The 12,812-nt window shown below is 42.0% G+C and overlaps 1 protein-coding gene across 2 annotated transcripts in view; it reads left to right on the top strand.

Annotated features, from left to right (window-relative positions):
* syn3 (synapsin III) overlaps window positions 1-12,812 on the top strand; it is a 190,818-nt gene that overhangs the window by 72,632 nt on the left and 105,374 nt on the right. For both annotated transcript variants that reach the window (XM_079552466.1, XM_079552467.1), the window contains exon 5: window positions 11,838-11,994. In XM_079552466.1, coding sequence (XP_079408592.1) covers window positions 11,838-11,994 — 157 coding nt within the window. The remainder of the gene's footprint in view (window positions 1-11,837; window positions 11,995-12,812) is intronic.

Here is a 12,812-nt window from a genome sequence, read left to right as displayed (position 1 = left end):
CATTTTTGACCCATTTTTGTCACATTTTTGTCACATTTTACATCAGTTTTTCACTGCTTTTTCATCACTCTTTAGTCGTGTTTTTGTCTCTTTTTTTATTGTGTTATTGTTACATTTCCAGCACGTTTTCGTTGCTTTTTTGTCACTTTGCTGTTGCATTTTCATCCTTGTTTATGTCTCCATTTTACTTTCTTTTTTCAATAAGCTTTTAGATCTGGGTAAAGCCGAACTGGAGAAAATGTGCTGGGTTCAGGTGGGGGTTAAGAGGTTAAAATAATGTATGTGCTTAGATAATGCCCCATCATACAGATATGGTTATACAGACATGTCCACTTGTGCTTAAACTGAGTCTTAAATTCTACATAGACATCACATGACGTCATACTTTCACATTCCTCTGGCCATGTCTGTAAGAACAGGTCAGCCGGTTGATCTCACACAGACTTTGAAGAACTAAAATTCCACCAATTCATAATGTTAACGATGCCACCTTTCCTACTTTAACTATTTCAACAATAAAAACACACATTGCATCATTCCAAAGTTTCTGCCTCTGAGTTCATTGTTAGGTCAGTACATCCCTGCAATCGTGACTGATTTTTATCTGTCTGTGTCCTAGCATGAGCTGATATTCTCCCTGGCTTATAATAGCGATCATTAAATAAGTTTTAAAGGTTACATCTAAGAGTCTCGTGTCTCACAGTGACCCCTTGAAACCCGTTGACCTCTTGGAAAACAGGTGGCTTTATGTTGAGCTGTCATTTCTGAACCCTCCCTCCGACTTAGATACGAAAGTCCACTATTCAAAGTTGTGAATGTGCACTTTAAGCCCGTATTGAGTAGGGAATATACTGTAGTTCAATGACTACAGTGATGAATAATGAATGAATGAAGAATACAACAAAATGATCTTGTTTTCAGATGTATGAATGGTAAACACACAAGGCCCCGTACCAGTCTGACTACAGCGTGAAGAAGCTTCTGAAGATAGAAGTGAAGCCTCAGCTCACCTACCCAGTCCAGTCGACCATATTCAAACATCTCTGCTTTGATTTCTGATGCCTCGTGACCACATATTAGTAAATACACTCCACACAATATACGTTTATCTCTAGTAGACTACTGAAGTCCACTGTGATGACACTAATGTTTCAGCAGAGTATAAATACAGCCTTGTCTCCTCTGTGTCTCATGTCTGTGACCTCCGACCTCTGTCCTTCTGAAGTCCTCATGAAACCTGGCTCTCACACATCTCTGTTTCACCTCTGCTCTGACATCAGATTACTAAAATAAAAAAAGGACCACGAGCACTACTATTACAACTGTTACCGGTGCTGTGGAAATACAGTACCAAGGAATCTCTTGCCAGCGTCCAATTCTATTTGCAATTTAAGGATTTTAAATAATCTAGCCCCTTTACTTTACCCCCTTTACTTAAAGCTGTGGTCAAATTATTTTCTTGTAGTAGAGTAAACTTAAAGGCACCCTACGCAACCTTTTGGACTACACTGTTGCGATCTTGGCCCGTCTGCTGAGGGACTCCCATCGGTCCTGGGTCTCTATAGCCTGTCCGTCCATGGGAGTGGATCTCTCCTTCTGTGGTTCTCCCTGAGTGTCCCGCTGGGTTTTTGAGTTTTTCCTGGCCGTGCCGGAGAGTCTAAGGACGGGGGACACCCACGTGGCTCGTCACCACCTGCTGCCGACGCTTATTTGGACATTTGTTTGCCTGGATGCTTAATTTGCCTGAACTTTACATTACCTTGTTTATTGTTTTGTTTCATTGCTTTAATGTTTGTTTCCCGTTATATATTGGGCTGTACAAAACCACAGATTGTTCCCATCAGAACAAAACATGCTCTTAATGACCAGCTCAACACAGAATGTGCTTTTACTGCAGTGGGTGATCAAATCAACCAATTGACTCTGTGCATAACTTCAAATCATAACAACGCCGCCCAAGAAGCGACTTCCTGTTTCGATCCAGCGCGCCAAAATAAAAGCACACATCTCGTCTCATTGATTAGTTCCGCAGGTACTTGCAACATTACAAGAATATAATTAAATAAACACATACTAAGTGTTTGTCTGTTAATTGTTGGGCAAAAAGAAAGTTGAACTAATGAACTGCTGAACTAATGAATAAGATGGTGCTTTTATTTTGACGAGCTGGATCGAAACAGGATGTCGCTTCTTTGCCTTGTTTTGATTTGAAGTTATGCACAGAGTCAATTTAAATCTCAAATTCTGCTGACTTTAGTCACATCTCCATGGAGACGAGCTGGAGACGTCCCCACTCCCAGTAAACCTACAGTCATGTCTGAGGAGAGCTGAGCCGCTCACAGCAAAGGCTCATGTTTGTTTGTACAGTCATGATGGATTTTTCAATGATGAAAGTATCATAAAATAAATGCTTGTATTTCAATGTTTTGTTTATTGGGTAAAATTCTAAATTTTTGGCTTTAATTTGGCACCATCGATCCACATTGTAAACATTTGTGAAAGAAAAACAGACCATGTGTGTCAAAATATAGCGCATATTCCTCCAGGGATTCACGGCGCACCTCTGTCTCACTAGACGAGCTTTAATAATTGCCTGAAGTGAACAATGGATGTGCAGGTCTCCTCCGACATTCACGGTTTAATAAAGGAGCTTGCAATTATACCAATTATTGTAAACTCTGTATTTTATGCTACCTTTGATGCATTTTACCTGCCAATTTTAGTACAATGTGTAAATAAATTGTACCTAATGTAATATTATTTGTAGTTTGGAGGTTCACAATGTAATAGGACATAAGACACTAACGCTAACCTTAAAGGAACAGGCCACCATTTTTACATACTGAGATATGTTCTTGCCTGAGCTTAGTTGATGCGTACCTGTCTGGTCTTTGTGCGTGCGCTCAGTCACACAAAACGACCAAAGATGTTGTTAGCATTTGTATCAACTTGTCTAAGCTCAGGTAGGAACATATCTCAGTATGGAAAAACGGTGGCCTGTTCCTTTAAGACCGAACCCTAAGAGCTTTATGTCTTATTACAATCACTTTGCGCAATTGTGCAGTGACATCTTATCTTTTGAGGGACCGCAAATATAGGGTTGTAGGGTTATATTTCATTCACTTAAAAGTACTTCAAAAGAAAAGGGAACAAAGGACAGCCAGATTAAGAAGTGAAATACTGCACACACTCTGATATATCTGTGCATGTAGCGACGTGGCACTCGCTGAAGATCCTGTCGCTGTGGCGTGTTGTTTCTCCTCAACTCCTGCGGCCAAACCTCCAGCTCCGCTCTTGGTCTGGCTCTGTGACAGGACACTGCAGCCGGCTCAGTGCAGCGTTCGGTCCCACTGCTGCACGGGCTTTCTCATGCAGTACGTTTGACTTATCACTCAAGAGCATCGTTTGCTACTGTGTTGGTTTTCCAGGATTTATGAGCGATTTGTTCTCACCAAATGAGGAATGCATTGACAGAAGTGACCAAGTCTTTTCACTTGTGTACAGCTAAAACCGATGTTAAACATGTCTAAAAGGCTGAAAAAGGTACAGTATTAAAGCATGCCTACTGCAGCAGAGAGCATTAGAATCGTTGACCACAGACTCCAGAGCAGTGGGAGGCAGCTCGATGACAATAACAGAGCCATGTCTAATGCACTTTTTATACCTCACTGTTATTATGCTTTGTGTGGGCTCAACCTGTGCAGCCTCCGCTCTCCTCAGCCCATCAAGCACACTGTATATTCAGACTTCCCCTTGGTTTCCTCAAGTGACAGTTCATCTAGACCACACACAGAAGAGTCTATTCACGTTTTGTTTTTGTTACACTCGCAAATATAGGCCAGGTTCAATGTCCATTTCGAAAATCCCCTTCAGAAAACTCCAAATTACATAAGATAGTGCATCTTGTTAGTCCATGTAAACATAGTATGGGATCCTTCCTTTTATTTCCCCAAGCTGGAGAATCCTTAAAGTAGTACTAAGTAACTTGTATTACCCCCAGAGGGACCACGGAAAGGATTTATCAAGGTAAACAAGTGTTAATGGGATGATTGGGGGGTCTTTCATCTCCCCCTGGTGTCTCTGGCCAGAAAACCACAATGGCAAATCGCTGCCTACGGGTCGGAGGCCCCAATACACACTAATAGAATCCCGAAGAAGAAGCTAACAGGCTAGCGGGCAAAGCTAACTGCGGGCCAGCGCCACTTAAACAGTATTTACAGCTAAGTTTGAGTGAAAAAAAAAAGATTTCCATTGTGTAAGTGGATGTACAATATCCCTCTCTCCCTTTGTCTCTTCTGCATAACGAAGAAGAAGCTAGCATGCTAATGGGCAAAGCTAACTGGGGGCTAAAGTCACTTTAAACCGTATTTACAGCCAAGTTTGTATAATTGGATGCACAGTAACCCTCTCTTCCTTCGCCTTTCCTGTCAGCTTAGTATTTACTCTCCAAGATAATAAGTTAAAACAAATCGTGACTTGCTACTACACCTGCAGTTGCGCTTATGGCCTCTAGGGGGAAGAGTTACTTAGTACAGCTTTAAGTGGAAATACTTGACTTTATTATAAACTTAACTTCCTAAATCAGACTCTGTGCTGGATTTAACCAGTGCTAAATGTTGTTTTCATCATTCCACAGCGCTAGGACTGCGGTGTTTACAGGGCAAAAAAGTTGCTAACCAGCTGCTAACGGCTCTGGCCATTGTTAGCTGCTTCATGCTCAGTGACGTAATGCATCTGTACAGTGGTGCACGAAGCAAGAAGGTCCAGGGTTCGATTCCCACCTGGACGGAGTAGGGTAAAGCTGCAGACTCGGAGCCAAGACCGATCTACCGTGAAGCGAATCCACCGTGATACTGCGCCCTCTGCTGGATAAGGCGGATCTAAACCGATCAGCTTTTAGGAAGGTTGATGTTGATTGATGTTCTGCTTCACGCAACTGAGAAGTTAGATGGCTAGTTATTTACATTTTTTCATGAAAACAAAACATAAATTAGATGCTTCTGTTGATTGATAAGATAACATAACTTCGAACGGCATACACATTGCTTGTTATTTTTGTTCCTATACTATCCTAATCTTAACCTAACCCTAACCCCAACAACCCTAACCTAATCCTAAACGGGTCTGCAGCTTTCTATTAGTGCCTGGACGGGGCCTTTCTGTGTGCAATTTGCATCGTCTCCCTGTGTCTGCGTAGGTTTCCTCCGGTTTCCCCTACCACTAAAAACATGTACAATAGGCCACAGTTTTCCCCCAGGGTAAACTGAAGTTACATACGTAGCTCATCACCACTGAGTATGGAGTGACTGTAAATGGTCCCATGTAAAGTGTTTTGTGTCCATGTCTGTGAAAGGCGCCATACAAATAAAAGTCCTTCCTTCCTGTAAAACAAATCCAGACAAAATCCGACTTAACGGTAAAGAACTACAGCATGTCCATATTGAGCATAACATTTAGCTGCAGCAAAAATAAACAACCACTTACTAAATGGCTATACGTGACATGAGCACATTTAGTTGTAATAAGGCCAATGCAAAAAGAGGCCAATCCTTTAGTGGTAACAATAAGTAACCATCCTGATACTATTATTAAAATGAATAAATAAATACAGCACACATTCATTAGCTTTTGGACATGGGTTGTTACGTCTATGACGGACAGTGCACATGGGATTTTTTGTAAATCGACGAAGTGAGAAGTGATATAAGAATAAGAATTAAAGAGGGGGTATTATGCTTTTTTGAATCACATAGCACCAGTCTATATCACACTACAATGATGAGCAAACCTTCTGTTGGTCTGTAAATGCAGTAAATTAGAATAACTGCCTTGTATAAAATTGCTCTCTCAAAATGGCTGTAGTGAATGTCTTGAAATAGGCCTCTGTCTCTTTAAGAACCTCTGACCCTTTCCGACACGCCCCCTCCACACGCTGTCTGTGGCATCAGTGGGGAGGGGGTTCTGCTGAGGAGCAGTGGTTGGTTACTCGGCTGGTGACGAAAGCTCGGAGGCGTCTCCAGGAGGTGGGGGCGTTCCTAGGAGGACTCAGGCAAACCTATCCCTAAAATGGCCGCCATCAGAGTTTTTACAGATTACTCAAAAATACGTGAATGTGCCAAGGCAACACTTCAGGCATGTTTTTAATGAGGGAATGACATAATAACATGATGTAAAGCTTGAAAAAGTCCATTTTGCATAATACCCCCCCTTTAAAGAAGTAAATTGGCATAAGTTATATTCGGATATAAACTCAAGTAAATGTAACTGAGTAAAGTAACTAATTACTAACCCATCTGGCAGGACTGAAGAGACTGTGAGATGGCTGTAGTAGCTAACTGAGATAACCCTGTCGGCCAAATTGGCCCTGAGGAGCTACTCTTACGCTCTCTAACAAGAGTAAACAGAAAAACATAAACATTGAATGAGTCCATCCTATTCCTACACCTTTGTTCCAAATAATTGCACCAACCATAAGTAAACAGCCTCACTTGGTTTGTTATGTGTGTAATGCTACTTCTAGTACACCATATCCATTGGACTTTTTCATCAAGTCACGATTAAAATGTGTTTTTCGATATCATACTTTATTGTACTATATTCTTCCATCCGTTCACACAACCGTGAACGATCTCCCGCACAGTGTGGCTTTGGCAGTTTGTGCCTCCACCAAAGCAGCTGGTGCCGCAGGGTCGGCATCGCTAGCTAACCCATCGTCCAAACAACCGCAGCACGAAGCTTACCAAAAAGAACATCTAGTGATTTGGATAATAACAGAGCTGCTCCTTATACTTATACAGTAATTGGTTGCCAGGACAAATTAAAGAAGTTCATATCAAAAACATGCCACATGGAACTTTCAACGAGAGCATGCTTCTTTCCATCACCAACCACACACTGTGAAGGGACAAAGCCATGCAGGTTAAGTGTCATGCCAACCCCTTAGTGTGTGTATCCTATATAACGGTGTTGTGCTAAACCTAATGCCATAATCGTCCTCTATCTAAACTACTTTGGTCAAAATCTCATGTCGCCCTTACAGACATTATATGCGGCATAAGACTCTCTCCACTATAGATATTTGCTGTGATGTGTTGCCAGTTTTACACAATTGTCCATTGTTCGAGTGTATACAATCTCTGGCATGTGCGTCCGAGGCTGTGGTATTCAACAGCTCTTATCGATGAGAGACAGGCTGATGGGACACTGATATGGAAAAGGGCCAAGCTCAGAGCAGGACATAGGGACTTTGTGCAGACAACACGCCAACCCCCGACCCAAAAACAACTCTTTGGAGCTGATCCAGAGGGCAAAGATGAGTAAACATTAAAAAAAAAAAAGAGTTGCCAATTTATCAACTAGTTGTTCTGCTCTGGGGTTGCTCCAGTTGGTCAGGTTTAGGTTTAGCAACACAATGTGCCAAGAGGATCAGAGATCAGCTGACGACCTGAACATCCTGAATGACCAGGTTTTTCCATGAATAGATTTCTTTTTCCTCGATGGCACAGGCATATTTCAAGATGACAATGTCAGGATTCATCGAGTTCACATTGTGTAACAGTGGTTCAAGGAGCGTGACACATGTGATGCCCACCACGGAGTCCAGATCTTAACCCCATTGAGAATCTTTGGAATGTGCTGGAGAAGGCTTTGCACAGTGGTCACACTCTCCTCTCATCAATACAAGATCCGGGTAAAAAAAAAATGAATGCAACACTGGATCTTTTGACTTTGCAAAAGCTTACTGAAACAATGCCACAGCGAATGTGTGCTGCAGTCAAAGCTAAAGACGGGTCCAACTGAATATTAATAAGACCTTTGTTTGTGGAGCCTTTCGGTGTAGTTACGGTGGTGGTACTGGAAGTAAGTTAAAGGGATATTTCAGGATTTTTGACATAGGGCCTCATTTCCTTGTTATCCAGAGTGTATTTTTTTTGTAATTCATGCAGTTCTTATGTTTGAAGAGTTTCGTGGCGCTAGGCTAATGCAAGGCTAGCGCATTCCTATGGTATCAGCTAGCCTGCATTAAAAACAGTCTCTGACTCCACACAGTGCACCTGAGGCAAATCACTTATAACACCAGACTAATGATATAAATGTCTGTCGATAGAATAATTTTTGGAATATAACCTTGCATCACATGAATGATCGCATTTTGAGGGACTATTTTGTAACAGATCACTCCGCCGCTGCGTAGCTTATTCAACCACGAAGCTGATGCTGCTCAAATATAAGGTCTTTTAAATGCAAAATGGTTAAAATTATTCTATCAACACAGACATGTATATGGTTAGTCTGGCGTTATAAGTCATTTGCCTCAGGTGCTCTGTGGAGCGGGTAATACAGGCTAGCTGATACCATAGAAATGCGCTAGCCTTGCATTAGCCTAGCGCCACGAAACTCCTCAAACAGAAGAACTGCATGAATTAAAAAAAAAAAAATCTCCAGGTATCAGCAACACTCTGGATAACTAGGAAATGAGGCCCTATGTCAAAAATCCTGAAATATCCCTTTAAGGCTGAGTGGTGGACCAAACTTCAAAATACTTTTACTTATAATCTAGTTAAAAAAAAGTAGTGGAGTAGTACCAGCCTTGAAATAGATTGATGCATTTCATTGCTTTAACAATCAAATATGGAGCTCTTACAATACTTTTACTTTAATCAAAATTTTGACTCTTGAGCTGCTGATAGAAACAACCTGTTGGCCACGAACCATATATTGTGTAATCGCCTTATATGCTCAGTGCATTCCTATACAGACACAGAAAGGCCTTCTGTTTTTCATCTCTGGGCTGTTTGCTAAGGAGAACATCTGTCCATAACTCGCTCAATTGACTTCCCAAGTGCTCCGAACTCCACGTGGATACATTTTAGCTGGTGTCCTAATGCTTAACCCTGCTCATGGCCTGTTATCAGCTTTTATTGCGCCCCTAATGGCCTGTTTGAAAGGGCGCATTTGCATATTGGCCGTGAAGAGACGATGGCAGGACGCTGAGGATTCGCATCATCAAGCGTAAATGTCCCGCGCAGGTGTAATCCGCGGCCCCCAGGGAGTTTTAGAATAGATAAAAAACAAAGTTAATGGGTGGCGCAGCCCGGTAATGCCCCGCGGTTATAGGCCACTGGCTCCATCAAGGTGAGCAAAGGCGTCGTACTGCAAATAGTCTCTTCTGCATCAAGTCTTTCTACCATTAACAGGTTATATTGAGGTGGAGTTTGATGAGGTTTAGTATAAGTAAAACTGTTAGATGTTTCTATGTCTGTACAATTGCAACACGGGGGAAAGATAATGCCTTTGGGCTGCACTGTTTTGGACTCTGTATCCTGCTGCACACCTGGCATGGACATTACACACAGGTTTAAGTTGGAAACAGCATTCTGTATAAGCATTTGTCTCCGGAACATTTGTCTAAAAGTTTCTGTCCCTTAGCACTTCATCCCCACATCAATCATCACAGTTATGTTTCTGAAGTGTCATGAAAAAGGTGAGAGAATCATTGGAATGGCTTGAGATGGTGTTTCTTGGCAAGGCAAGGGGGATTCTTTTGGAACCAACTCAAATCGAGGACAGCTGCTTTGTCACTTACTGCTCAAAAACGGCATTAAACCTGCGCTAAGTTGCCTTAATTATCCTTTCCGTAGTCCCTCTGGGGGTAAGACAAGTGTTTGATGGGATCATTGGGGGATATTTCATCTCCCCCTGGTGTCTCTGGCCAGAAAACCACACTTCCAGCTTTCCTTGCTCTGACCCGGAGCACCAATACACACTAATGGAATCAGGAAGAAGAAACTAGCAGGCTAACGGGCAAAGCTAACAACAGGCAAGCACCACTTAAACAGCATTTACAGCCAAGTTTGAGTGAAAAAAAATGATCTCCATTGTGTAATTGGATGTACAATATCCCTCTGTCCCTTTGTCTTTTCTATCAGTGTAGAATTTACTCTCACGGACAATTAATGAGTAAAAAAACGTGACATGCTACGACACTTGCAGTGGCACTTGTGGCCTCTAGGGGCATGAGTTACTTAGTACTGCTTTAACAAATGCTGAACAGAAACTCTGAAACAACCCAAATTTGTAGATAAATAGTATTGAATGCCAACCATAATGCTAACATTAGCGGCAAACTACATGCTATTGTGGCTGGCTGAGCTCAGAATGCTAATTTTTCACATCTACTGGGCATTTTTTTTAATTTTTCAAACATTTTTGAATGTGCTAAATGCTTTTAGTCCACCGGGAAATGTCTAAAAAGAGTGGGGGGGCATGTTTTCTCTCGGTCTTAAACAGTGTTGCGAGGCTAATGAGGAAAAATGCTTTTGTCTAAAAATGTCTATACATACCGTAAATTCTCTAATACTGGCCTGTATTCCATTAGCGGCCGGGTCTCTGACAGAGGCCGAGTTTGCGGCTGGTGGAGGCAAATTAAAGCCGGTCTCTAAAACAGGCCGGGGCTTTTATTAGAAACTATAATGGTAGAAATATTCCCCATGTTAGAAATTTGTCTCATACTCGTGTAAATGATAACTCGCGTGCAGGAAGTAAACAAACGGGAACCCGGGCCGATGGGGACGCTGCGGAGGAGCTGATCCGAGCGTAACTTTGACACAGATTTAGCCACTTTTCAAACCTCCTGTGACGATATTTGGAAACAGGGCAACAAATGTCGTGTGACCCTCCAGGGTTTTAATAAAGTTGCCATCGCGTCTTCAAAGCACGTCCAGCTGCTCCGTGTGCAGGTCAGTCCCACGCCTCAAAATAACTCCTCCCATCAGCGCGAGCGTCTCGTCTTCTCTTGGGTCAGTCTCATGATCGATCACAAACACAAACGCTCCGTCTAAACTCGCCTTTTACACAAGATAACAACAAATAATCCGGTCCACGGTAAAAACGAAACAGAAACCTGCAGTGACATTGATGTCAATGTTCCGCGAACAGAAGCGAAGTGCTTCCTGTTGTCCCTACAAAATATAAGGCGTCAATGATCCAGCTGTTGGGAGAGGGTTTGAAATGTTAATTAATAAATTAACCTAATATTTTAGGTGCAAATGGACATCAATCTCGTTTTTCTTTATTTTCCTGGTCGTCCGTTTTGCTCAAATAGAAATAAAGGCCTGTCTCTAATTGTGGCCTGGTTCCAATAAAGGCCTGGTCCTAGATGCCCTTGAGTAAATAAAGGCCCCGGCCGATATTAGAGCATTTACTGGCTGCTCGTAATAACATTAGGTTGCTGTCTTAGTTGGACAAAATTTGAGAGCTAAGATTACATACACATTCAGCTTAATGCAGGACCTTAAACGACACTGCATTTGTGCAGCTGTGTTGTCAGTAAGAGTCCATCATCATAGCCCTCAGACTTTGAATCGCTGTGACCCAGATGTGGTTTGTGTCCTCAAAATCAGTCCATCATACAAAAGGTCTGGGCTGTCTTTGATGTGTTTTCTGCTGAGAGCAGGAACAGCTGGAGTGCGTCTGTTCAAACATAAGCAGCACTTTTGGACCAGAGGAGAGTCGCCGTAAATCCACTTTACAGCCTGCCTCCATTGCCTCCTGTGACATGCAAATATCTCCGGGTTAAAAGTAGCAGGAAACTTGACTGTGCTTCGACCAGCTTCTGATTTTCCAGTTTTCAGAAGCATGAATTAATCAAGTTAATATGATTCATCGTCCAGCCCGATAATGCATGGTAACTCAAACTTCAATTGTTGAAAAAGAAAAGTCTGTTTTTTTTGCCATGATCTGTCCCATTTAGTTCAACTTTAACCTTGTTCTGGACACAGTTTGAAAATGTAAAAGTTGATCAATGCAAAGTGGCTTCATCAGTGTTTCTTTTACAGGTCGTTCAAACCAGACTTCGTCCTGATCCGCCAACACGCCTACAGCATGATCCCAGGAGAGGACTTCAGGAACCTGGTCATTGGGCTGCATTTTGGAGGCGTCGCCAGCATCAACTCCCTCTATTCCATCTACAACTTCTGCAGCAAACCCTGGGTGGTAGGTAGATGTACCTCGCATCCACGTGCACGGCCTCACAGACCAAATGCTATGGGGATGAAATAGCCATGATAGTCTGTCCATAACAGTGGCATGTGGGACCTCATTTGAGCCCTCGAGTTTTAGGTTTTGACCCTTAAGTTTTGCTGTTGCTAAAAGTGCGTTACTGTTGAAGGTTTAGCTCACCTGGATAATTGATTGACTGAGGAGCAGATGACTGGAGTTCGCATTGTCATATTCTTTCCTCCTTCCTAATGAGGTAGTAATTGTCACTTGGTCACATTAAGTATCTGGCACTTCTCCAGCCAGTCAGTAGACCTTGCTATACAAATAAAATCCAGTGTTTATCTTACTGCAGTATTTACACATGAGTTTTAAATGCCTTTCTTTTCCTTGACCTGGCTTTTTTAGCACCCACTTGGCACTTTTTTATATCCTCCTCTGTAGTGTGAATCTGCTACATTAGAGCCAACCAACTTGAACAAGAGCATCAAATTCTTTCTCTCTGTTTTCAATTCCTCAATCATTATGTGGTAGATTTATATGGAAAAAAGTTTCTGTAACTATCAATGTTTCAAATTTGTAGCCCAGTTAAATGCCTATATATACTGTATACACTACCGTTCAAAAGTTTGGGGTCACAGAAAAGAACATTAAATGAATCAGAAATACAGTCTAGACATTGTTAATGTTGTAAATGCCTATTTTAGCCAGAAATGTATGATTTTTAATGGAATACCCACATACAGTGAGAACCATATATGTTTACATACACTTCACACAACTTCATTGTCTGACATGAAACCAGAATCAACTTT

This window comes from Gobius niger, assembly GCF_951799975.1.
Source record: "Gobius niger genome assembly, chromosome: 2".
NCBI classification, from domain to species: domain Eukaryota; kingdom Metazoa; phylum Chordata; class Actinopteri; order Gobiiformes; family Gobiidae; genus Gobius; species Gobius niger.
This window is presented reverse-complemented; position numbering and strand designations above follow the sequence as displayed.